This window comes from Mustela nivalis, assembly GCF_964662115.1.
Source record: "Mustela nivalis genome assembly, chromosome: 3".
In the NCBI taxonomy this organism is placed as follows: Eukaryota; Metazoa; Chordata; class Mammalia; order Carnivora; family Mustelidae; genus Mustela; species Mustela nivalis.
This window is the reverse complement of record NC_139022.1, coordinates 78,085,515-78,113,421: the sequence shown is the minus strand read 5'-3', so window position 1 is coordinate 78,113,421 and position 27,907 is coordinate 78,085,515. Positions and strand designations below refer to the sequence as shown.

At 36.1% G+C, this 27,907-nt stretch overlaps 1 protein-coding gene across 1 annotated transcript in view; it reads right to left on the bottom strand.

Annotated features, from left to right (window-relative positions):
• TBCA (tubulin folding cofactor A) overlaps positions 1-27,907 on the bottom strand; it is a 73,541-nt gene that overhangs the window by 12,082 nt on the left and 33,552 nt on the right. The window contains exon 2 of the mRNA XM_082724827.1: positions 8,087-8,192. Within this exon, the coding sequence (XP_082580953.1) occupies positions 8,087-8,192 (106 nt within the window). The remainder of the gene's footprint in view (positions 1-8,086; positions 8,193-27,907) is intronic.

Genomic DNA, 27,907 nt, shown 5'->3' with positions numbered 1-27,907 from the left:
TCCTTAAGATTAGAAATAGGTGAGATGTCCACTCTCACCACTCCTATTCAAGAGAGTACTATAAGCCTTAGCCAGAACAATCAGGTAAGAAAAAGAAGACGTGCAGGTTGAACAGAAAGAATCTATCTCTATTTAACAAATGATATGCTTATCTATGTAGAAGACCAGAAGGAATCTACAAAAAAACTTTTAGAATTAGAGAGTTCAACAAGTCAAGATTACAAGGTCAACACAGAAAAAACTAAATGCACTTCCATATCTAACAGCAAAATATGTATGTGGAAACCAAAACTAAAAACAATACCATTTACAACATTTTCAAAGAAAATGAAATACTCAGGTATAAAACTAACAAAACATACAGGATTAGTATGTTGAAAATTACAAAATGTTGATGAAAGAAGTCAGACCTAAATAAATTGGAAAGAGTTATAACATGTTCATTGACTGGAAGACCTCACATAGTAATGACATCAATTCTCTCCAAATTGATATACAGGGTTTTGTTTTGTTTTTTTTAAGTATGCTCCATGCCCAGTTGTGGAGCCCAACATGGGGCTTGAACTCATGACTCTGAAATCAAGACCTGAGCTGAGATCAAGATTCAGATGCTTACGAGGCGCCTGGGTGGCAGCGCCTCTGCCTTCGGCTCAGGTCATGATCTCAGGGTCCTGGGATTGAGCCCCACATCGGGCTCTCTGCTCTGTAGGGAGCCTGCTTCCTCCTCTCTGCCTGCCTCTCTGCCTCCTTGTGATCTCTGTCAAATAAATAAATAAAATATTAAAAAAAAAAAAAAGATTCAAATGCTTAACCAACTAAGCCACGCAGGTGCCCCAAAACAGTTATATAGGTTTTTTTTTTTTTTTTTAAGATTTTATTCAATTATTTGACAGAGAGTGATCACAAGTAGGCAGAGAGGCAGGCAGAAAGAGAGGGAGAAGCAGGTTCCCTGCTGAGCAGAGAGCCTGATGCCGAGCTTGATCCCAGGACCCTGAGATCATGATCTGAGCTAAAGGCAGAGGCTTAACCCACTGAGTCACCCAGACAACCCCGGTTGTACAGGTTTAATGCAATTCCTATCAAAATCTTAGCAAGGTGTTTTATAGACATAGACAAGCTTAATTTTAAAATGTTTTATGGAAAGGCAAAGGAAGTAGAACATCTAAAACAATAAAAGAAAAAAAAGAAAATGAGAGAACTCACTTTCACAATTAAATCTTTCTCTATAGCTACAGTAATCAATACAGTGTGGTATTGGTAAATGAATACATACAGGTTAATGGATCAAAAGGGAGAAACAAAAATTAGACCCACAAAGATGTCCAAAGGGTTTTTGACCTTTTCAACAAACATTGCTGGAAGAACTAGGCTTCTATAGGCAAAAAGATAAATCGATAAATTTCAAACTAAACCCCACCCCTTAAACAAAAATTAACTCAAGACTGATCAAAGCCTTAAATGTAAAACATAAAACCACAGATATTTTAGAAAAACAAAACAAAACAAACAAATAAACAAACAAACAAAAAAAACAGAAAATCTTTGGGACCGAGGATTAGGCAGAGGCCTTAGACTTGAGATCAAAAGTATAATTCACAAAAGGAAATATTAGCCATAAATGAGATGTTCTCAAAATTAAAAACTATTGCTCAGTGAAAGACACTGTTAAGAGGCAGTGACTAAGCGAAAAAATTTGCAAACCACATATCCAGCAAAAGGCATTTATCCAGACTATACAAAAAACTCTCAAAACTCAGAAGTAGAGAAACAAAGGATCCCATTAAAAAGTGGGCAGAAGACGGCTCAATCAGTATTGCATGCCAACTCTTGATCTCAGCGTTGTGATTTCAAACCCCATTTTGGGTGTAGAGATTACTTAAAAAAATAAAATCTTAGGGGTGCCTGGCTGGCTCAGTAGGAAGCGTGTGGCTCTTGATTTGGGGGCCATGAGTTAAAGCCCTACTCTGGGTGTGGAAATTACTTACATAAATAAAAAACTTTTAAAAAGGGAGCAGAAGACATGAACAGACATTTCACTGAAGAGGATATACAGACATAAATAAGCAAATGAGAAGATACTCAACATTACTGCCATTAGGAAAATCAAAATTAAAAGCACAATGAGGTATCACTATACATCTATCATGCAGGTGATGACCAAATGCTAAAATAAAAAATAGCGGTAACATCAAAGGCCAGTGAGGATGTGGAGAAATCAAAACACTCACACATCACTGATGGGAATGTGAAATAATAGTCACTCTGGAAAAGAGTTTGGTAGTTTCTCTTAAGACAAAAAAATTTACTAATAAAACAGAGCAATTTCTTGGGATTTTATCCCAGTAAAATGAAATCTTATGTTCATGCAAAAATTGTCTATGAATGTTCACAGAAGCTTTTTTTTAAGAGCCCCAAACCAGAAATAATCCAAATGTTCTGCAGTGGATACATCCATACCATGGAACACTACTCAGCAATAATAAGGAACAGATAATCCACTCAGTGACTTAAGTGGAGCTCAAGGGAATTATGCTAAGTGGAAAAGCCAATTTCAAAAGGTTACATACTGTATAATTCTTCAAAGAATATTAATTACTTAGAACTCAGGGATGGAGAAGACAGGGGCTACAAAGAGGAAGCACAAGACAGTTTTGTGTGGAAAGATTTTCCATCTTAACTGTCGTATTTACACATTCTACATGTGACAGAATTGTATATGGGACTATATTCATAAACACACAAATGTATATACAGATACTCACAAATGAGTATATTTAACTAGAGAAATATAAATAAGCTCTGTGGTGTACCAAGTCAATTTCATGGTCTGGACATTATAATTATAATTATATAAGATATTAAAATTGTAGGAGGACTAGTGAGGGATGTATGTGACCTCCCTTAACATTTACTGCAACTTCCTGTAAATTTACAACAAAATACAAAACAAGCATAAAAACGAAGCACCACTGATAAACCTCAGACAATAATATTTTCTTGTACCACTGGAAGTTATTTTAAATAATACTTTTATCACCAATAAAAGAAATATGGTGTTCCTTGCAGAATCAGTCTTGTGAAAGAGACTTGATAAAATTCCTCTTTTAAACTGAGGCTTCCTATTATTTTCCACATACTTAAGAAAAAATTTCCCCTTCATTTTTAGGAAAAAGAAATATCCAATTGTGAATGTTAACTCATGTTTCAAGTAAATCACACACAAGAAATGTATGTGCATCCTTCTCAAAAAGACAAAATTTTTACAACACTGCAATTATATGTAATAACTGTAAATCTTTATTGGGAAAATTGTACCAATTTGTCCTTTTAACATTACTTCTGGAAGATAAGAGAGGAGTCATGCCTCAGATGAAATAAGAGGGATATGTTTGATTATCATTGTTTATTGTTTCTGTGGCAGATTAGGTTTAAAAAGAACAAAAAACCAGAATACTTTCACTGGTTGAGGGCAAAATCCTCTGTATCTCTAACTAGGATAAGGAGAGTAGGAAAGAAGAGCGATGTCATGAGCAGAGGACTAAAATTAATTTGGGCAATTTGAAGGTTGCAATATATTGTCTAGCGCAAAAAGAAAAGGACAGCACAGAATAACTCTTTGACTGACTGCTATTTTGGCCTCTTAGGGTCTTCTACCTAGTTACTTAGTTTACAAGAACCAAAATTAGACCTAATCTAGAAAAGGCCAATTTTGACAACCAAATAGGTAAGAAGTCTGGTAGGGACTGACAGTATGAATGTGTTATTACTTTTTTAAAAAAGATGTATTTATCTATTTGAGAGTGCCAGAGCACAGGGGAAGAGGGCACAGGGCAAGAGAGAATCCCAAGCAGACTCCCCACAGAGCTCAGAGCCCAAGGCGGGGCTCAATCTCGTAACTCTGGGATTACAACCCTGAGACTGTAACCTGAGCCAAAACCAAGAGCTGGACACTCAACTAACTATGACACCCAAGCACCCAAGAAATGTGTTCAAAAGATCCATTAAAGCCAGAGCAAAATGGATCCACGTGAGAAAAGAGCCACGTTAGTAAGAAGTGGTTAAGGAGGGGATTTAGCTCAGAAGAGGAGGAAATACAGGAAGACAAGTCAAGAACCCACAAATTGCAGCACTTCGCTTTCTTGATATTCTCTACTAGGAGAACAACATACGTAAAGAAACTAATACCCACATTAAAGTTCCAGGCAAATAGGAATAAAGCAGTGCTTTGGGCAAAGCAATTCTTATTACATGTAATAAAAAAACATGAATGGCTGGCCACAGTATAGCTAAGCTAGGGAAAGTAAACTGAGAAAAGCATATAGGTTGGGTTAAAGAAAAGGTCTCATGAGAAAGACAAAACTGCAACTGACAACTATATAAATTATAGGTTAACAATAGCAGTTAACAGAAATATTTATTGTTCTGTAATGAGATACAGGATAGTATTTTTGAATGTAAGTGCTAGGATGACTAGGAATTTAAGAAATCACCTTATAAACCATAACCATGTGACAAGAGAGAATTTTAACATAGCTGAGAGTAGAAAGGATTTTTTAAAGATTTATTTTATTTATTAGAGAGAGAGAGAAAAAAAAAAAAGCGTGCATGTGCACAAGGGCAGGCCGAGGGGCAGAGGGAAAGAATACTCAAGCAGATAGCCCTCACTGAGCATGGGGCTGGAGGTGGGGCTCAATCCCAGGACTCTTGAGATCCTGACCTTCACTGAAACCAGATGTTAGATGCTTAACTGACAGAGCCACCTAAGCACCCTGGAAAGGATTTTTAAACAAAAAATTTCCCCTTTTTACATCTGCGTATATAGTCAATGATAATGCAGTTAAGTGGCTAGTACTTTTAAATAACAATGAAAACAGAAGATTCAATGAAGAGTTAATCCCTACCTATAAAATAGTGACTTTACTGAAAGATGATCAATATATAAATATTAAAATAAAACAGATTCTCTGATAATCTGTGACATTCTCTGCAGAATTTTATTTAGAAAGAGAACACATTTATTCTCCATTCCGGTAACTTACAGCTTTTATTCTAGCTATATGGCTATTTTTTTTAATACATTACTGGTGATTAAAAGAACAGGGCAAAGAAAAAAATAACTGAAGTCAGGAGTTACATATCTGGGAAAATAAGCCTGATTGAGAAGGACCTGGAAGAAATAAACTCAAATACTGTGTCATACTATTTCTTACTAGATGTTAGAAAACAACAGAGGACATAAAAGTGAGAGAGGGGCAAGAGTGATATAAATAGTCATACAAGTACCTATTTAAAAAAGCATTTAACCATCATTATTTTAAGAATCAAAAAACTGGGGGCACCTGGGTGGCTCAGTGGGTTAAAGCCTTTGCCTTTCGCTCGGGTCGTGATCCCAGGGTCCTGGGATCGAGCCCCATGTTGAGCTCTCTGCTTAGCAGGGAGCCTGCCTCCCCCTCTCTCTCTGCCTGCCTCTCTGCCTGCTTGTGATCTCTGTCTGTCAAATAGATTAAAAAAAAATTTTTTTTTTAAAAAAAGAGAGTTTTTTTTAAAAAACTGTGCTCCATATGTAAATCCTTATGAAGAACAGTTAGTCCACAGTGGTCAATATATCAGCAAACATAATGTATCTATAAATCTGTTTACAAATCCTTCCTCAATTTATGAAAATCTTAAATACAAATGTCCTCTGCTATATCACACCTAGTGGAAGCAGGCTCTTCTAGAAGCTCAAAATTAAGGTTTTCTTCCTGGATTTTTCAGATGACACTATGTTGCTTTTGAAAAACAGCAAATGCCTACAGAAAAATCCATTTTAAATTATTAACACTGTTGAATGAATTGTGCGTTGAGTGTTTACTATTATTTGTAACGTAATTTATATGATTAAAACCACTGTTGAGTTCACCAAGTCCTGATTTAAAGAAGTCTTGAGATATAATCTGTATAAGCCTTTTTCTAAATGTCATCTGGATTTTATTCTACATGCATTATACACTGGATGTTAAGTAAAAAAGTAAATGTTCTGACATACCATTTTAGACATCAATCTGGCTGTTGTGATGGGAGGGAAAGGAGATTTCAAGAGACAGAGGTGTGCTGAGTAGAAGGCTTTTGCAATAGTACAGGCGAAAGATGAGAGTGGACTGGATTAGGGGCAATGGTAGAAAGGAAAGAAAAGGAGGAAATAAGAAATAGGACTTGTGGATATCAGATGTGGTTATTAGGAAAGAGAGAGAAGCATCAAGAAGAGAGCCACTAAATTTTTGCTTTTAGGTATTTCAGTGACTGGAGATACCATTTACTGAAGATGGGTAACAAGAGAAGGAACAGATTTTGTTTTAGGAAGGTGGGTTAACTTGAGGTAAGACCATGATTTTTATTTTGGACACTCAAGAGAATATGCCAAACAGGTGATTAGTTGAATATATACATGTCTGGAATGGTCAAGCCCAGAGATATAGATTGGGGGATACTGGCACTAGAATGAACACCAAGTAAGTAGGGACTAGTTTTTTTTGTTTCTGTTTTGTTCTTTTTAATGTCATGCCTAAAAGAATGTCTAGAACAGTATTTGGCAAGTAGCAGGGGATTCCATAGATATCTGTTGAGTGAATAAATGAGTGAACATAAAAATGAAGTTTTATGATGGTATGAACTTAAGACCCAGAGGTTGCAGAAAGAACTCTTAAAGGTTAACACACACACACACACACACACACACACACGGAGGGGGAGGGAGAGTTTCAGCAAAGGAGACTGAGGAATGGTAGCAAAACAGAAGGAAAACTAGGAGGCTATTATTCTAGCAAAGAAAATAATATTAAAAAATGCTTCAAGGAAAGTGGTTACTTGCATCAAACGCTGTTGAACCTATGTTAGATGAGGACAAAAATGTGAAAATAATGTCACTGACGGTTTTAACAAGGGTTAGGGAACATAATCCATTCTAACAGGAAGGAAAATAGTACAGGTACAGATGCAGATAGGTTGAAAGATTTTGTGGTAGGAAAAGACAAAGCTCCCAATAGCTTCTATTTTCTGAAGGAATTATGAACAAGTGTCAGCCAAGAGTGACTATTCAATAAATGCTCTGATGGGAATAAATAAGATGTTATGGGAGAACAGAGGAGGGATATCTATCTCAGTGTTGAGGCAGAAGGTACGGGATGTTTAAAAGATAAAGAGAAATTTATAAAGAAAGGGTAGGTAGGAGAAGCAGGAGAGCATTTCATACACATGTAGTATGTCAGAGGCAAAGGAAAGAAGAGCATGTGCAGGCAACAAAAAGGCTGGACCTAAGAGGTCCAGGGAGGGAACAGCAAGAGAGAAGGTTGGATAAGCAGGTATCAAAAAGGAGACTGAAATTTGTCATGAGGATAATTAGAAGAAGCCACTGAAAGTATAATATATATACTTATTTTGGTGGTCTTCTTATCAGTTTGGGGAAAGTATTTGTAAATTTAACATACAAGCACATTTAATATAAGATTAGGCCATTTATATATTAAGTATTTTTGAGTTTATTTTTTTTTTAAGATTTTATTTATTTATTTGACAGAGAGAAATCACAAGTAGATGGAGAGGCAGGCAGAGAGAGAGAGGAGGAAGCAGGCTCCCTGCTGAGCAGAGAGCCCGATGCAGGACTCGATCCCAGGACCCTGAGATCATGACCTGAGCCGAAGGCAGCGGCTTAACCCACTGAGCCACCCAGGCGCCTCTGAGTTTATTTTTTGTAGTAATCTCTACGAACTATGTGGGGCTATAACTCAGAACCCTGAGATCAAAATCTCATATTCTTCTGACTAAGCCAGACACGTGCCCTCATTTTTTATATTTAATACTTAAAATGGAGAGGCAGGATAGCTTAATGGATAAGAGTACAAATTTTAGACCCAGAACTCCTGCATTCAAACCCTAGCTATACTGCTTGGTGGTTATGTGACTTAGGCAAACTATGTAACCCGTATTTCCATATTTTTAAATTAATAGTAAAGAAGAAAATAACAGCACCTTCTCAAAGGGCTGTTAATGTATTAGTTAACATGGTATTCTGTAAATGTTAGCTATTATTATTAAAGATACAATTTACCTGCTTTTTAATGGCATAATTTTCACCATCTTCAGCTTTCATTTTTTCAATTTTTTCTTCTTGCTGTTTTGCTTCTTTTTCATACATCATTTTTTCTTTGACCAATCTATAAATAAACCAAAAATGGTTCCAAGAATTAACTTTTTCTCTAGCAAAAAGAACATGGGAAACAAAGAAAATGTAAATATAAAACATACTTAAGATACCAAAGTATGTGTGCTGGCTGGGGAGGAGGAGAGGAGGAAAGAAAAATAGCCATAGATAGAAGTCTGATCCTTAGGCCCTTAAGTCCTCTACCTGTCTAAATCAAGTACAATCTTCAAAGCATAAAATTCTTAAGTTTTTAATTAAAAACGTGTTCTGCGATAATATTTGTATTTACATATGTAAAAACACTCAGAATTATTATGTACTAACATTTGTCTTGCCTTTTAATTAGTATGTATTTTCCAAACTTTTATACGTGTATTTGGAACATAATGGGGAAAAGCTCAGCTCACTGGAAAAAAAAAAAATCAGTACATTGCATGCCAAATCCAAAATAAGGAAGGATAACATTATTTTCAAAAGCAAAACTATTTAACAAGTATTTACTATTCAATTAATTTATGCCTGACCTTCCTCATGTGAGGGACTGGGGTACATCATTTAGACATGATTCTCCTAGGGACAAACAGTGGAAACACATATTTATTTACTAAAACAAGAAAAGGTGTTGATAAAGATCAACAATAAACTGAAAGAGAGAAATACAAAGTTCTACTGATTATTCCTCATATAACCAAAGTGCAATCGATCATAATAACTCAATCCCCTCTAATCCTGGTTTATCAAAGTTTTAATATAAAATAAAAATGTAGTTCAAGAAAACACTAACACTCTGATATAAACAACATCTAAAAAGCAGAATAAAAAGCTTTCAGAGTCCATATGTATTAAAAGAAGCTTTCTCCATCTGGCTTACTTACTAATTTCTAGAACTGTGTTGCTGAGCTAGCATTTAAAAATCATTATTAGAGAATGGCCTCTGTCTAATCATTTACAATGAAGATTTTTAAGTTTATTTCAAAACATTAAAAAAAAAAGACTTTTATTTATTTTAGATAGAGAAAGAGTATGTGCGTGCCAAGGGAGGAACAAAGGGGTAAAGAATCTCAAGCTCCATGCAGGGCAATGAATATAAACAAATAACAGAGGATACTCAAGAAACAATAAGGGAAATAACAGTACTTGGGAAAGTACTATTTCTGGTTATCTGAGGAGAAGAGCCCTAATGATCTGGGGTACAGGGGTCAGTTGAGAGTTAAATTTTTCTTCGAGCTTTTACATTTGAGTTTATTCTTCATTTGACTTTTAAAACATTCCTATAGCTAAATATTAATACAAAAAACCCCAATAGCCAAGTAGTGAATTACGATTACAGCCCTTCACCAATTCACTACCACATATAAAATGATAATAGTCAGTGTTATTCACTGGCCTCATTACGAGGTCTGACAATGAATACCACCTCTATGATGATGTTCATCATCCTCATATGCTTTTCCATTGTAATGGTGCCATCTTTCCTAATTTGGATCAAAGTCTACCAGTCTTTTCAATTTTGAATAATTTTAAAGTTCACTAGTTATTCCTTAAGCAATATTTTCTAAATTTTCTGGAATAAAGCAAAATTCAATTAGAAAGACAACAAAAATATATCTAATAGTTGTAATTCTCTAAACATTGCTCTCTTTTCAAGTTTTGTAAATGCTATTAAAATAACAAGTACAAGTACAAAAATAAGTCATAACATTGTATTTTAAAGGCATAATTAACTGAAAATATTTTCTTTCTTTCTTTTTTTTTTTTAAGATTTTACTTATTTATTTGACAGAGAGATCACAAGTAGGCAGAGAGGCAGGCAGTGGGGAGGGGGAAGCAGGCTCTCTGCAGAGCAGAAAGCCCGATACGGGGCTCGATTCCGAGATCATGACCTGAGCCGAAGGCAGAGGCTTGACCACTGAGCCACCGAGGCACCCCTAAAAATATTTTCTATTAGTGTTTCAAAACCACACCCACAGAGAAACAGCAATTTCAAAATCTGGTCACTTTCAGTACGTAGACAAACACATGAGAGGAAATTGCAAAAATCAGAGCAACAGAAAAGGATAGGCATAAAAAGGACAAAGGAGAAACTTTAAGAAATGATAATCATTAGGGAAGTGATAAATAACTTAAGACTTTTAACTATGTAAGTATGGCATTAACGTCATTTTTAGATATGTAGTCTGATGTTTTCCAAACTACTCCTTGGTATCTAAGTGGTCAAATAAGGTTAAAAAACAAAAAACAAAAAACACTACTTGCTAGGGCACCTGGGTGGCTCAGTCAGTTAAGTATCTGACTTTTGATTTTGGCTTAGGTCTTGGTATCAGGGTTGTGAGATTGACCTCTGTGTGGGGCTCTGTGCTGGCAAGGAGCCTGCTTAAGGTTCTCTCTCTCCTTCTCTCTCTGCCCCTCCCCACCAAAAACGAACAAAAAACCCCAAAGAATATGTATTCTGATATTAGGATTATTAAAAGCAGCATTACGCATAAGAGGCCAAATGTGAAAACAACTCAAAAGCCTATGAAATGGTGGATAAATAAAATATAATATACCCATACGACAGAGTAATATTAAGCAATAAAAAGAAATGAAGTACTGACTAATGGTACAACATTAATGAAAACATCGTGCTAGTCAAAGAAGCCAGAGAGGAAGAGTCCAAAATGGCAGAACAGTAGGAACATCTGGTCTCAGGAATCATTCTGAACACCCATGAACTCAACCAGAGAGCTAAGAAAATAATAGCTGCAACTCTACAAATAGAAAAGCAACCACTTTATGGTAGAAGTTACGGAGAAGTGAGAATGAGGCAGTATATGGTAAGATAAACTGCAGGGTAAACAGCAGGTAAGCCGGCTACTGGAAATCACAACTTTTAGAAGTCTGCTCCAGTGAGGAACATCCCTGCCTGAAAGGTGCTCAGGTGGCAAAGCGGGCAAAATCCTAGGTGGGACAGTGTGGTCTCAGGATCCCCAGGGTCACAGAAAGACCAGGGGTGCCTGAGTGTGCCAGAGCAACCAGGCATTGGAGCAGGGAAGCTGGCTGCAATCAACAAGCCCAGGAGCGGGCTCTCAAATCTAGGGTGCCATAAACTGTGCACCCCGGGATGGGGAGGGGGCTACTCTCTGAGAAGAGGCCCAGCAAGTGGCAGAACCAGTGAGATCCCCCTTCCTACCCTGCTGAAGGAGAGCCACAAGTGTGTACTACAGGAGCCTTCAGAGTTTGGGGACTCAAAATGGGGTCCCATGCCTGAAATACAAACACTCAGTAGCAGGCTGGGAGAGCACAGACAGCACAGACCAGGCCGACAGGAGTGACTGACTGTTTTTCCCTGACGGCACAATGAGGAGTGGGGCCCCAGGCTCTTGGCTCCAAGGCTGGAGACTGGGAGGCCATCAATTTCATTCTCATTCTTTTTTTTTTCTTTTCTTTTTTTAAAAGATTTTATTTATTTATTTGACACAGAGAGAGATCACAAGTAGGCAGAAAGACAGGCAGAGAGAGAGAGGGAGAAGCAGGCTCCCCGCTGAGCAGAGAGCCCGATTTGGAGCCCGATCCCAGGACCCCAGGATCACGACCTGAGCCTAAGGCAGAGGCTTTAACCCACTAAGCCACCCAGGTGCCCCTTTCATTCTCATTCTTGAAAGTGGTGTGGAAAGCCTTCAGGGAACAAAAGCCACATATAGCAATCCAGCAGATTACTTAGCCTGGCCCCCTGGCAAGAGCAGTGCAATTCCTCCTGGAGCAAAGACACTTGAGAATCAATGCAACAGACCTCTCCTCCAGAAGATCAGCAAGAACATCCAACCAAGACCAAGTTGACCAAGCAATGAGAATTGCAAAACTCCAGTGCTGGGCAATATAGCATCTAAAATTCAGTGTTTTCTCCCCCCATGATTCTTTAGCCTCTCAATCCCTGCCCCCCCCCTTTTACAACCAATCATGTTTTATCAACTTTTAAAAAACCTTTTTAAATTTTCATTTTATACTTATATTCCATTCTTTCATTGTATTTGATTTTGTTATTGTGAATGTATGCGTTCTTTCTTTATAATTTCGGGATTCAGTTTCTTCCAACAGACCAAAATATATCCAGAATCTAGTGTATGGCTCTGTTCTTTTCACCTACCTGATCATATACTTTCTTCTTCTTTTTTCTTTGTCTTTTGGGTTTTTTTTGTTATCTTAAAGCCTTTTAAATTTTCATCTTTACAGATACATTCTATCCTTTCAATGTATTTAATTTTATTTTTGTATATATCTAAGTTTTCTTTCTTTACAATTTTATGACAGCCCAAATATACTTAGGATATCGCTCTGTTCTGTTAACCTGTGCATAATCCTTTTCTTTTTTTCTCCTCTTGCCTTTTAATTTTCATTTTTACAGTTACATTCTATCATTTCATTGTATTTAATTTTATTTTCTACATATGTAATTTTTCTTTCTTTACAATTTTGGGATCTAGTTTTCTAACAGACCAAAACACACACAGGACCCAGTGTATTGCTCTGTTCCATCCACCTGTCTGATTATATTCTGATTTTTGTTTGTGTGTGTGTATGTGTTTAATATTTATTTATTTGACAGAGAGACCACAGGCAGGCGGGGGGGGGGGGAGCAGGCTCCCTGCTGAGCAGAGAGCCCAATGTGGGGCTCAATCCCAGGACCCTGGGATCATGACCTGAGCCAAAAGCAGAGGCTTAACCCACTGAGCCACCCAGGTGCCTCTGTATGTGTGTGTTTTAATTTTAGTTTTACTTTTTGTTTTGTTTGTTTGTTTTGGGATTTGTTTGTTTCAGGTCTAATCTGATTTGTTTAGTGTATATTTCTCTCGGCCCATTTTTGCCATTTTAGTATTTCTACTCCTTACTGGGCAGAACGACAAGACAGAAAAACTCATCTCGGACAAGAGAATAAGAGGTGGTACTGACTGCCAGGGACTTAATAAGTATGGACAAAAGTAAGATGTCTGAACTAGAGTTCAGAATAATAATTACAATGATACTAGCTGGGCTTGAAAAAAGAATAGAAGACACTAGAGAATCCCTTTCTGGAGAAATAAAAGAACTAAAATCTAACCAAGTCGAATGCAGTAAAAATGAAGGCTTTAACTGCTAGGATAAATGAGGCAGAAGGGAGAATTAGTGATACAGAAGATCAAACAATAGAAAATAAAGAAGCTGATAATAAGAGAGGTAAACCACTACTGGATCAGGAGGAGAGAACGTGGGAGGTAAGTGATACCATAAAGCAAATCAATATTTGAATAATTGGGATCCCAGAAGAAGAGGAAAGAGAGAGGCGGGGGCAGATGGTATACTGCAGCAAATTACAGCAGAGAACTTCCCCACTCTGGGGAAGAAAACAGGCATCAAAATCTAGGAGGCATGGAAAACCCCCTCAAAATCAATAAAAATAGGTCAACACCCCAACATATAAGAGTGAAACCTAAAAATCTCAGAGACAAAGAGAAAATCCTGAAAGCAGCTGAGACAAGAGTTCTGAAACCTAAAAGAATTGTTCTTAATGTTAAGAAACATTAGATTGGCAGCAGACCTATCCACAGAGACCTGGAAGGCCAGAAAGGACTGGCATGGTAACTCACGGTGCTAAATGAGAAAAATATGCAGCCAAGAATATTTTATCCAGCCAGGATGTCATTCAAAAGAAAAGGAGTGATAAAAGGCTTCCAGGACAAACAGAAACTAAAAGAAGTTGTGATCACCAAACCAGCCATACAAGAAAGATTAAAAGGGATCCTTTAAGCAAAAGAGAACCCAAAGTAACACAGACCAGAAAGGAACAGAGACAATGTGCAGAAACACTGACTTTACAGGCAATACAATAGCACTATCTTTCAATAGTTATTTTGAATGTAAATGGGCTAAATGCCCCAATCAAAAGACACAGGGTAATAGACTGGACAAAAAAAGCAACACCCAGACCCATCAATATGGATTATTTCCCCTCATCCTTGTTCAACATCAATCAATGTGATAAAAATCAATCAATGTGATACACTACATAAATAAAAGGACAAGAACCATATGATCCTCTCAACAGATGCAGAAAAGGTACTGATAAAGTATAGCATTCTTTCTTGATTAACACTCTTTGCAGTGTAGGGAGAGAAAGAACATACCTCAGTATCATAAAAGTCTTATACGAAAAGCCAACAGTGAATATCATTCTCAATAGGGAAAAACTGAGAACTTTTCCCCTAAGGTCAGGAACATGAAAGGGATGTCCACTATCACAACCACTGTTCAACGTAGTACTAGAAGTTCTAGCCTCAGCACTCAGAAAAAAAAAAAAAAAAAAGGCATCCAAATCGGCAAAGAAGTCAAACTCTCACTCTTTGCAGAGGACATGATACTCTATGTGGAAAACTCAAAAAACTCCATCCCAAAATTGCTAGAACTCATACAGGAATTCAGCAAAGTGGCAGGGAAACAAAGGCAAAAATAAACTATTGGGATTTCAGTAAGATAAAAAACTTTTGCACAACAAAGGAAACAGTCAACAAAACAAAAAGACAACAGACAGAATGGCAGAAGATATTTGCAAATGATATAACAGATGAAGGGGTAGTATTCAAATATAAAGAACTTATCAAACTTAACACCCCAAAAACAATCCGGTCATGAAATGGGAAGATGACATGAATAGATACTTCTCCAAAGAAGACATATAAACAGCCAAGAGACATATGAAAAAAATGCACCATATCACTTGGCATCAGGGAAATCCAAATCAAAACCACAATGAGATACCCCTTCGCACCAGTCAGAATGGCTAAAATTCACAAGTAAGGAAATGACAGATGTTGACAAGAATGCAGAGAAAGGGGGACCCTCCTACACTGTTGGTGGGAATGTAAGCTCGTGCAGTCACACTGGAAAACAGTATGGATTTCCACTAAAAGTTGAAAATAGCGCTACTCTATAACCCAGCAATTACACTACTTGGTATTTACTCCAAAGATATAAATGTAGTGATTCGATAGGGCACCTGCACTCCAACGTTTATACCAGCAATGTCCACAATAGCTAAATTATGCTAAAAGCCCAGATGTCCACCCACAGATAAATGGATAAAGAAGATGTGGTGTATATGCGCACGCGCGCGCGCGCACACACACACACACACACACAGAGAAACAGGAATATTATGCAGCCATCAAAAATATGAAATCTTGAGATTTGCAAAGATGTGAATGGAACTGCAGTGTATTATGCTAAGCATAATAAGCCAGAGAAAGACAATTATATTATCTCATTGATACTGGAATTTAATAGAATTTAAGAAACAAAACAGGATCATAGTGGAAAAGAAGACAAAAAAACAAGATGAAACCAGAGAGGGAGACAAACCACAAGAGACTCTTAATCATAGGAAACAAATAGAGGTTTGGTGGAGGGGAGATGGGTGGAAAGATGGGGTAACTGGGTGATGGCCATTAAGGAGGGCATATGATGTAATAAGCACTGGGTATTATGTAAGACTGAGGAATCACAGGCCTATACTCTGAAACCAATAATACATTATATATTAACCAAATTTAAATTAAAATGTTCTAAAAAAGAATTAAAAAACCAGATTTGTTACATTAAACAACTAGTAGACTTAATTCAACTAATATTTGGTCTTGATTTATGTAGGTCTTGATTTCTCTTGGAAGTTTTTCATCAGGAACACTGGGGCTTCTTTCCCTCTACAGGACAGAGCTATGTGGTGGCTACTGCTTTTTTTTTTTCAGAGGAGGCATGTGCTGTTCATTTTGAGCCAATTCACACAACTTCCTGTTTCCTAAACATTCAGGCCTTATACGTGGTTCGTATAAGCAACTGAGTTTGAATCTTTGCTGGAGGAACCTGTGTATCGTCAACACAACAGTGTTATTACTGTTGTCTTTATTAACTTTATAGCATCATGATTTTTATTCAGGATATCAAGGATACTCAGAAGCCAGTGGGATTAGCAATGACATTTTCACTATTCCTTTTTTTTTTTTTTTTTAAAGATCTTAAATATTTGAGAGAAAGCGAGCAAGCACACATGTGGGGTGTGGTTGGGGGTATGGGGAGGAGAAGCAGGCTCCTCGCTGAGCAGGGAGCCACATACTGGAAGTGATCCAAGGACCCTGAGATCATGACCTGAGCAGAAGGCAGATGCTTAACTGACTGAGCAACCCAGGCACCACTATATTTTCATTATTCCTAAAACCTAGGAGGTTACTAACTCTCCTAGTAAATGAAAGTAGCGGAGATTGAATGGGTAACCAAAAGAGGCACATTCAATTAACATCCTGTAATTAAAAGTCTTACAACAAGGGTTCACAAACCATGGCCAATGAATGGTATTTTGCCTGCCATTTGGTTTTTATAACTTGAGAGCTATGGATAATTTTATGTGATTTAAATAATATTTTTAATACTAAGCTTATTTTTATTTTTTTTCTTTTTAAAGATTTTGTTTATTTATTTGACAGAGAGAGATCACAAGTAGGCAGAGAGGCAGGCAGAAAGAGAGAGGAGGAAGCAGGCTCCCTGCTGAGCAGAGAGCCCAATGCGGAACTCGATCCCAGGACCCTGAGATCATGACCTGAGCCGAAGGCAGCAGCTTAACCCACTGAGCCACCCAGGCGCCCCTAAGCTTATTTTTAAATGGTTAATACATTTTAAAAATATTTTGTGTTCTGTAAAAATCACATGGAATTCAAATTTCTGTGTCCAGCCACACTCGTTCATCTATGTATCATCTCTGAATAGTTTTCATGCAGCGATAGCAAATGAGTAGTTGTGATAGAAATGTATGGCTCAAACAGCCTAAAATATATACTAACTGTTCTTTTACAAAAAGCATTGCTGACCCCTGATTAGAAGACCTCTATTTAGTTCTACCCAACACCTCTTAACCACCTTAGTGTTTATCACATTATACTGAAATAAGAAAGCTGTGATTCTAGAGAAAGTATGCAATGAAAGAGATGGATTCCATGCCTAGGCCACAAATAATTTTGGTTCATAATCCAAGTCATCCTATTCTCCATTGTACCTGTCCTCAGAAAATAGTAATAACCCCAGCAAAATTAAAGGACTCTTAACTACATACCACATCTGATAAGTAAAGGTGCTGAGTATTTGCATGGCTATTGGCATATTAAAACAACCAAAAGTAGGGGCCCCTGGGTGGCTCAGTGGGTTAAAGCCTCTGCCTTCCGCTCAGGTCATGATCCCAGGGTCCTGGGAGCCCTGCATCGGGCTCTCTGCTCAGCAGGGAGCCTGCTTCCACCCCGTCTCTGCCTGCCTCTCTGCCTCTCTGTGATCTCTTTCTGTCAAATAAATAAATAAAATCTTAAAAAAAAAAAATCCAAAAAACCAAAAGTAAAGTTTTTGTTTAAAAAGCCCTTTTTTTGTGAAAAGGCTCAGGAAGCAAGTTATTGAACAGCACATGCACTGCCCTGGAAAAAGAAAAAAAAAAAATCACAGGTAGTGAGAACCCAGTAATATAAAATTATAGAGAATAAAATGCTAGGGGGCAAGATGTAGTAGAAGTGAACTGTACAAATCAATGTATTAATGACAAGTCACACGACATGAAAGAGATTTTACAGAGAAATATATGCAACTTCAACTTCACCAGATATTATCAAATTGCTTTCCAAAATGGTTTTTATCAACTGATACCCAACCTGCACTGTACAAAATTTCCTAGTGCTCCTTGGCATCCTCATAAACAACTGGAATTGTAAGAATTATTAAATTTCTGAAAATATATCATAGGTTGAAATATTAATTTCTCTGATAACTTGTAAGGTTATTTATGTTTATTAAAATAGTAGTTAGTAGGGACCCCTGGGTGGCTCAGTCAGTTAAGCGGCTGCCTTCGACTCAGGTCATGATCCCAGGGTCTTAGAATCGAGTCTCACATCAGGCTCCTTGCTTGGCAGGGAGCCTATTTCTCTCTCTCACTTTGCCTGCTTGGGCCGTCTCTCTGTCAAATAAATAAATAAAATCTTTAAAAAGAAATAGTTACTGGACAAGTATTTGTTAAATCACTGAGTATCTTCCAGTGAATTTGGTTCTTTTCCCTTCTTTTAGAGAAGGCTAAGATTTAGTAGGAAAGCTTAATTCAATTAATTATATAAAATCATAGTTTTGAAATTTTTATGAAAATATTTTTCCTGGGGCGCCTGGGTGGCTCAGTGGATTAAGCCTCTGCCTTCGGCCCAGGTCATGATCTCAGGGTCCTGGGATTGAGCCCCGCATCGGGCTCTCTGCCTGCTTCTCCCTCTCTCTCTGCCTCTCTGCCTACTTGTGATCTCTGCCTGTCAAATAAATAAATAAAATCTTAAAAAAAAAAAATATTTTCCCTGTGACATACATATTTATATGTTCCTAGAAATATGTGAAAAATTATAAAAATAATTAAACAAATTCATAATTTCCTTGCTTAAATAATTATTGACCAAAATGCACGTAATTCCAAAATCCAAAAAAGGTTTAAAAGGAAACTTTAAAATTAAGTTTGGCATAATTTGATTTAGCAGCAAAATGTAACCTCTGCTGACATGAAATTATAAACTTTATGTATCCTACTTAATGTGAATAGTCACGTTTCACTGCAGCAATACATGTTTGATTATAGAGTACTTCTCCAGATGTTATGAAAACATAGATTTATGTTCTAAAATATAAAAAATTTGGAATTCAGGAATACGTATTGGCCCAATGGTTTCATATATGGGAATATGGACCTGTATTAACATTTTGAATATTTTCCACTAGTCCTTTTCTTTAAGCACGTGTGAAAATTTATATGTGTGTGTGTAGACACAAATTACTGGGATAATACATCATTTTCTTTCTGTCTTTTTTACTGAAGTATAGTTAACATACACTGTTAACACTACTTTTAGGTACACAACATAATGATTCAGCACATTTATATTTTATGCTATGCTCAATGTTATCATTTTCAGTATTACTGAACATTCTTTGAAAAATACAGCTGTTAATAGTCACAAAGCATTTCACAGTACCAGTATGAGAGTTTAATAAAGTATTACCTTATTGTCCATTTAGGCCATTCACATATTATAAATAATACTGTAACAAACATCTCTACTCATACATTTTATGGATGTGTAATATTTTATTACATAATATTTAAAATATATAGTGTCTGATAAGAAATTAGAGCAAGTCCTCTTCCAATAAGCCAGAGATCATTTACTGATGAATATTTCCTTTTTCTACTGATGTGATAAGCCACCACTGCCATTCAATATTATTAGTAATAAACAAAATACAAATATTAACACAATGTATCCTATTATAGCCTATTGTATTTCATTTTAGTCAAAGAAAATGGTAGCCAGATTTCACCATTTATTATAAACATATCAAACTTCAAAGAGATATAAAATTAAAAAGAGAAAAATGTGGAAAATGGCACATGAAGGAAAAAGAGATTTGACAATCAATAGTTGTTGATACTACAGGAAAAAAAAGGGTAAGAATTTTTTTTTTTAAAGAATATAATTTCCCAGAGCTGGAAAAAAAAACCAATAATCTTAATTTAAAGAGCTTCCTATGTAGTAACTAGAATAAATGAAAAAACCCACTTCTATATACAATGCTGAAAATTTCCAGAGATCCAAAATTTCCAGGAATGAAAGCTTTCTTTTTAAAGATTTTATTAATTCAGTTGAGAGAGAGCACAAATGGGGGAACAGTAGAGGGAGAAGAAGAAGCGGGCTCCCTGGGGGGCTTGATCTCAGGACCCCGGGATCATCACCTGAGTCGAAGGCAGATGCTTTATTGACAAGCCACCCAGGTACCCCTGAAAATGAAAGCTCTGAAAGGGAGAACACGTCATCCATAAAAGGAAAAAGAAAAAAAGAGAGAGACTGATGTTACATTTTGCATTAATAACACTAGATACCAGAAGACAATGGAACAATCTCTTAAAAGTTCTAAGAGAAAATGACTTATAACTTAAATTTGTAATTGTTAATAGTGAGGGAAACATTAACTAACTCATTCAGTGATTATTTACTGAAGGGCTATTATGTGCCAGGCATGATTTTGTATCACAAGGATGTAGCAGTGAACAAAACTACATAAATTTCTGCTGTATATCATTTTATTAGAAATAAAATAAACAAAATATATAGCATGTTAGCATGTGTTAAGTACATTAAGAGAAAAATCACTAAAGATGGATTGATAATACACAGAATTTGCAATTTAAAATACGACAGTCAAGGAAGGCCTCTTTGAGAATAGGATATGTGAGTTAAGATCTGAAGGAGACTATTAAGTCATATGGATAACTGATGAAATAAGTCACAGGCCAGGGGAATATTTTTTAGTTCTATAAAAGTTCAAAAATTTCTGCAATTCCCTCTTTCTGAGAAATATACTTAAGAATGTACTCCAGCAAAATGAAGATGAAAATCAAGAAAAAAAAAAAGGTTAATATAAATACAATGGTCTAATGAAGAAAAAAAAAAATCCCAGGATTGAAACTGTGCAGTAGGCTTGGCCTAGAATCTTAATGTGGACTCTTACAAGAGTATCGTTAAGAAGAAGAATGGAATAGATTCTAAGGAACAGATACAATGAGTGGAAGATAAATGGAAGCCACATCTTTTTCCGCCCCCTCAATTAGGCAAAAAAAAAAAAAAAAAAGGACAACCGGAAACTCCAGGAAAAGCACCCTCCACCTCCAGAGTTACGGTTGTACTATGAAGCAATTAATGAAAAAGAAAATTCACTTAACTTCGTTTTTTAAGAATAATCTCTCCTTTGGGTAGCCTAGCATCCACTGAAAAAGAAGCGTAATCCTATGCTATATACCATATTTAAAATAATATATAATCTATTTATTCATTTTCAACTGTCAGAGAAGAACTATGAGCAAAATACATCTTTCCCAACTTATCTGAAATATTTGTGGTTTTAATGTTTGTTTAAAAGTTAAGGTATGCCTACCTATTTTTTTCTCATAGAAACCATGATATAAGTGATGGCTAAGTTGACCCCTGGTCAGCCAATGAAATTTTAGCATTTCATTAAAGTTATATCAACACCTACATAATCAATTTCCTGTATTAAGTCCCTGTTTGAAATTCCTAGCATGACTTTATCTTGATTGATATCATTCACCCTTACTGACAAGCTGGTAAAATCTCTTCTGCCTCTGAAGAAACAAACAATACTTCTGAGATGTTCATCATATGAGAGATAAGGAAGAAAAGAAACTTTTATTGAGGGCCTAATATGAACAGACCTTTAAGTACTTTATTGTATTAAATACTTACAGGCCTATTTAAGTATCATTCCCATTTTACAGTCCCTTGTTAACTATCCCTCCCCACAATGTTGTCAGAAGTCTTTATATGTAGGGACACCTGGTTGGCTCAGTTGGTTAAGCATCTGCCTTCAGCTCAGGTCCTGATCCCAGGGTCCTGGGATTGAGTTCTGCATTGGGCTCCCTGTTCAGTGGGGAGCCTGCTTCTCCCTCTGCTTGCTGTTCCCCCTGCTAGTGCATGCTCTGAGAAATAAATAAAATCTTAAAAAAAAAAAAAAGTCTTTATATTTAAATAGAACTAAAGCAGGATCAATATTTCAGAAATGAATATAATGTAAGCTGTATTGCTTCATGAAACTGATCAAAAATGATAATAATAATCAAAATTATGCTGAAAACAGAGAGCAGCACTTATAAAGAAGGTAGGTTGGATGAATGACTTATGATGTTTAAGTGTTTCAACAGCCATCATCAAATTTGCTTCCCCCAAAACCAGACCTATGGTAAAGTTCAACAATTAAAACTCAAGAAGAGATAGTTATAATATTGGCATCCCATAAAACACAATATATAATAGATTTAGGCAAAAGCTTCAATCATTCAAGGTAAGTTAAAATTAAAATATGAAAATAAAAGCAGTTAACACATAGTGATCATTTACTATGGGCCAAATACTAAGTCAAAGCATGCTGCATGCATTATGGCATTTAATCCTCAAAACAACCCTATAAGATATGTACCATTATTATTCCCATTTTAGTAGTAACTGAAATTCATATGCTTGTGTAAGTTCTCATAGCTGCTGAGTGTCAAAGAACTGCTTTATTCCATAGTTATTACTCTTAGCTACTACTGATGTATTTACTTTTAAAAATAATTATTAAACATTTGAACATGTTAAAAAAATAAAGAACAAAATGCAACAGGCATTACTGATTCCTACCCAACAGCCACTTCTTACCTGCTCACAGAATTTTATGATCATCCAAGCAGCCAGGTCCTTCAAAGAAAGAAGCCACCCCTGCCAAGTGGTAGCTTAGGCATGTATAAGTGACCCAACTGTGGCCAAAGCTACAAAACGGCTATTCATTGCGGGGGGGGCAGTTCTGAGAAGGTTGCTATTCTTTGCAAATGCAATATAAGCAGATATAATTCCGTTTTCTCACCTGTGACATCTGCCACTTGTGGCAGGTACCATGGGATCATGAGGATCCAGCCTAAAATGACAGATCATTCTGGGGTATCAGAGAACTTGAGCTTTTGATGATGGTATCAATCTACTCAGTTAACTAACTCTTACCTCTAGACTGTTTATTGTATGAGATGATGAACATCCATACTGTTTAACCCACATACAGCTTGATTTTCTGTTACTCTGAAGTTAAAGCATCTGAAGTGAAAGAGTCATTAAAAGCAAAAGTCTGTTCTGCAATTATGAAATAATGCTTTCTTACTCGTTCATTCTGAACTGCTAAATCACTCAAAGATTGAGATACCTCATCTTTTTCTTCCCATTTACAAATACACATGAAAAACGTAAAGAGGAAGTACCTACATAATACCCAATTTTATGTCTTCTACAGTTTTAACAAATACTCTATATAAATTTTGTGCAAAAGTCTCTATTTCTCATTTAAAACTACACCTGTGTATGGGATGCCTGGGTGGCTTAGTCGTTAAGCACTGCCTTTGACTCAGATGGTGATCCCAGGGTTCTGGCATTGAGTCCCGCATGGGGCTCCTTGCTCAGCGGGGAACCTACTTCTCCCTGTGTCTGCTACTCCCTCTCTCTTTCTGACAAATAAATAAATAAAATCTTTTAAAAAACAAAAGAAAACAAAAAACTAAACCTGTGTAAAACTTTAAACATTTGTGCTTGTTTTTAATAGCCATGTTGGTTACAGAGGCTAATATCCATAATAAATACAATCTTCAATTTATAAATTTCCAATTTACAAATTGCTTCTTTAACTTACAAAATATTGGATGTTAAATATTAAATAGTAAAATATAAATGCCCTTAAACTGTAACTTACAGGAGAGTGGGTATTAGGTAGTTCAACATTAAAAGTCTATAAACTACTCTGGGGTAAGCCATTTAATGGTGCTACCAAGGAAACAATATGGCATCAGGGAAACTGTATGTACTTATAAATTAGGAGCTCAACAAATTTTAAATGGGTTTAAATGGATTTAAAGTTTTTATCTTTCCCACTGAAGAGGGAAAAAAATATTCAAGATTAGAAAAAGTTATATACATTACTTAGCAAATAAAGTAGGTAACAAGTTTTACACCAGGAAAAAGCAGTCACAAAAATCAAAGTAAAAGACTTCAGGCTTTTGAAGACTAAGGGTATAGTAATGAGATACCAGGCACACAGAAGAAATACAGAAGTATATGGGGACAAAAACACCAAAAAAGATGAAGGGAATAAAAATCTACTCATTTGGGGAAAATGCAAGTGGACTGCAAATTAGAGCCTTAGCCCCTGAATTAGGAATTCTCACTAGTGCCTTAGAAAGAAAGAAGTGAAGGCTGACATCAGAATCTGATGATTTAATACTTATGGTCTATACAGTAAAATGTATGTAATAAAAATCTGGTAGAGTTTTAGTGATTCTTTACTAACTCTTTAGCGTTCACTGTGAAGTCCGAAGTCAGATTTCCTCAAATTTCAACTAATAGCTATAGCCAAAATTTGGGGGACTAGCAAAACTGAGAAAGAACATGATACAGTACTGTCTTAAAATAGATAAAACAAAAATGTGCTACACACAAACATACATCAGATGAGATGGAGCTGGAGCTCTTTCTTAGCAAAATACCTTCTCTCACTCCTTATCCTCTTTCCCCACTTCACTTATTCTTCGTAAACTCAACTGTCTTTGTCTTCTGGAAGGACCACACTAACCTCTTCCTTACCACTCCCAAGCTGCTACTGTAAATTCTTCCTACTAATCTTTTTTCTTCTGACTAATCTTCAAAGCATATAGGATTTACCAAAATAGGTCAAAATTTTGTCTAGTTCTGGAGCACCCTGCTCAGTGGGGAGTCTGCTTCTCCCTTCCCCGCAGCTGCTCCCTGCCCCACTGTGCTCTCTCTCAAATAAATAAAATCTTAAAAAAAAATTGGGGGGGGGGTCTAGTTCTACACTTGATAGTTGATGCCCACATGATTGAAAAGGTGTTTCCTCTCAGTACCTATCAGAGTGTGTGCCTCACATACCTGAGTGAACTCAATTATCCTGAGGTAAGCAGGGCAAATGGGAAACTGATTCAAAGAGGTGAAATGAGTCACCTAATGTCAGTTGGCCAGGCGATGGTTGAAATTAAGATTTGAAATCATGACTTCTAACTTCAAGTGTCAATACTAACACAATCATACTGCCTTCTGTTTGAAGTAAATATAGCAATTTTCAAAATTTAAATATCTTTTATCTGTTCCCAAAGTAAAATCATTCTGTGGTTCAAAATGTGAATAGCACAGAAGAGTACAAAGTGAAAAGGCAACTGGCCACCCACACCCTACCCTCCTTAGTGGCTCAGTTCCCATCACTGGAAGCAACAAGTTATCAAATTCTTGTATATCTAAATGAAAGAAATTAAATGATTAATTTATAGTATTTGTTACCTTATCATCTCCCAGTAACCTTCAATTAATCTCCTAGACTGATGTTTCAAGTTACAGTCACTGTTCAAATATAATGCATGCTTTAATAAATCTGATAAATATGACAGGACATTCCATAAACAGCTAAGATGATACTTGACAAATACAAAACCAATATTACTATTTTCTGTGCAATATTATGACTCTCGGTGACTAATAAACTTATCTTAGGAATTAATTAATGAAACAAAATTATAAAATTAATTATTTCAGTAATCCCCTAAACTGTCCCTTAAAGGTTTTGAGATAACCACTGAGACTGAAAAGTATATACTAATGAAAGGGCTAAAGGTTCTGCGAACAGCTTCTGCTTGAGTTTGTATGAAAAAGCAACAGACGTCCCACTGCTGCTTCATCTCCATACAAAAACCCTCCGACAGTTTTAATTATCACCTAAAAATCACAAATCTCTCTGTACATTTACTTTTTATCTTCTGTCCAAACCAGATCTCGGTCTTAATAACATCTCCATTTGTTAGACATTCCACCAGCAACTAACTGAACTAGTTTGAAAAGTGAGCTCATCATTATCCCACTCTAAAATGATGGTCTTTTTCCCAACTTGAGTTATCAACATCAGAATCAAACGAATACTAGATAAAGTAGTCCTGGCTTGCAAGCTCGGTATGAGCCAGAGTGTGATACAGCTACAAACCAAACCAAATCAAACCCAACCTAGCCAATTCAATTTTAGATGCATTAGAAGAAGAAAACTGAAAACATGGTAGCTAAACAGTACTATATTGGAAGGATGGCATCTGTACCATTATTATTCATAATTTACTTCTAAATTTGTTATACATAACTTAGATCTAAAAAGGATTTGAGACAGCATCTAAAAGAGGACTCCAAGAGATTACAGTATTCTTTTTTAAGCTTTTATTTATTTGACAGACAGAGATCACAAGTAGGCAGAGAGGCAGGCACAGAGAGAGAGAGGAGGAAGCAGATCACCTGCAGAGCAGAGAGCCTGACGTGAGACTCGATCCTAGGACCCTGAGATCATGACCCGAGACGAAGGCAGCGGCCCAACCCACTGAGCCACCCAGGCACCCCAACAAATTATAGTATTAAAAGGAATATCCAACACCATAATTCTGTTCTGTGAAACAGCTCAGTTTGCCTAAAACATTCAGACAGATGATGAAGTATATAGTTAGTTCAAATTAGTATGTTATCAAAACTAAAATGAGCAAGGAAAATATCATTTAATGAAAATGACTTTAGCTGACTCATGACAGTCACTTCTCATAAATAATGGTAACATTAGTTAGAATACTTGAATTTTATAAAATTATAAAATAAGCCCAATTTAATGACATTTTACTACAGGAATTACTCTTGTGAGATTGAGCCCCTCTTTGGGCTCTGTGCTGGGCATGGAGCCTGCTTTTAAGATTCCCCCTCTATCCTTCCCCCTTCCTCTCTAAAATAAATAAATAATAAATAAGTAAATAATGAAAAATATTTTTTTAAATGCTGCATTTTCACAACTGGGGGCACCACCTTACGTTAGCTCTTGCCCTATGAGCAATGCATTAGCATGTAATAACATAAAAGTCCTCTAACTTAGCTCACAGAAACAGAATATACAATGAATTTTATGTCATTTTTAAGAGCATCACAAGTTTTTGCAAGTTGTTCTATACAATCTTCCTGGATTATTTCAGAGGACTTATTTGACAGAATCTTTCAGGACCTTGATTCTATGAATAGACTAGCATGATTATATATGGACATACCTGTAATAAACACCTTTCTCCAGTGAACCTAAAAAACCCAGGTAACAGCAGCAGCATTTGGGTTAAAGAAAGACATGGGGTGGGGCACCTGGTCGGCTCAGTCTCTAGAGCATGCAATGTTTGACCTCAGGGTTTAAGTTCAAGTCCCATGTTGGATGTAGTGATTACTTAAAAATAAAATCTTAAAAAAAAAAAAAAAGATATGGGAGCTGGCTCAAAATGTTTATATGTAGTGGGCAAATCTACCTTCTAATTCACCACATAAAAATAACTACACTACCAATTTTTCAAATGTGTTAACAATTGTTTTCTCTGATAGAACACAAAGGAATGCTTCTCCAAGAGATGTTAAGAGATGTGGTCAAAAGAAAAAGATTTTTATGAATAAATCTTAGGAAATACTGCATAGTCTATTCCACTCTTAAAAATTCACATAGTGAAAGCTTTTGAATAATCCTACAAGGAAACATGTTAAACTCTACTTCATCCCCTCTCAGATTAAATTGAGCAAGCACTTTTTCAACTTACCTGACAAGATCATGTTAACCGTATTCTATACAACACCTCCTTGGATCCAAAATGAGAGGCAGGTAATCAAAATTCTTACTATAATGTCTGACATATTTCTAAGTTTCTGAAGTATATTTTTACCCTATATAAAATGTAAAATATTGTATTCAAAATTTCTAATTATAGAACTTCATAAAATTTTGTATTAACTAACAACTTAATACAATTAATTTTTAAACTAAATCAATGTGGCAGCAATAATAGCTTAACTAATACTAGTATATATCTATATTTGTGTAATTAATATTAAGGACAATGAACTTTGTTACTATCCTATCTTTTAACATTTTAATTTGCTTATAAATAATCCACATTTTAGTAGAAAAGTAGCTAATCACATCATCTTGTGATATTACCAAGCAATACATTTAGTTTAAAAAATCATATAGTAACATTATTATAAGTGACAATGTTTTTTAAAAAAATCG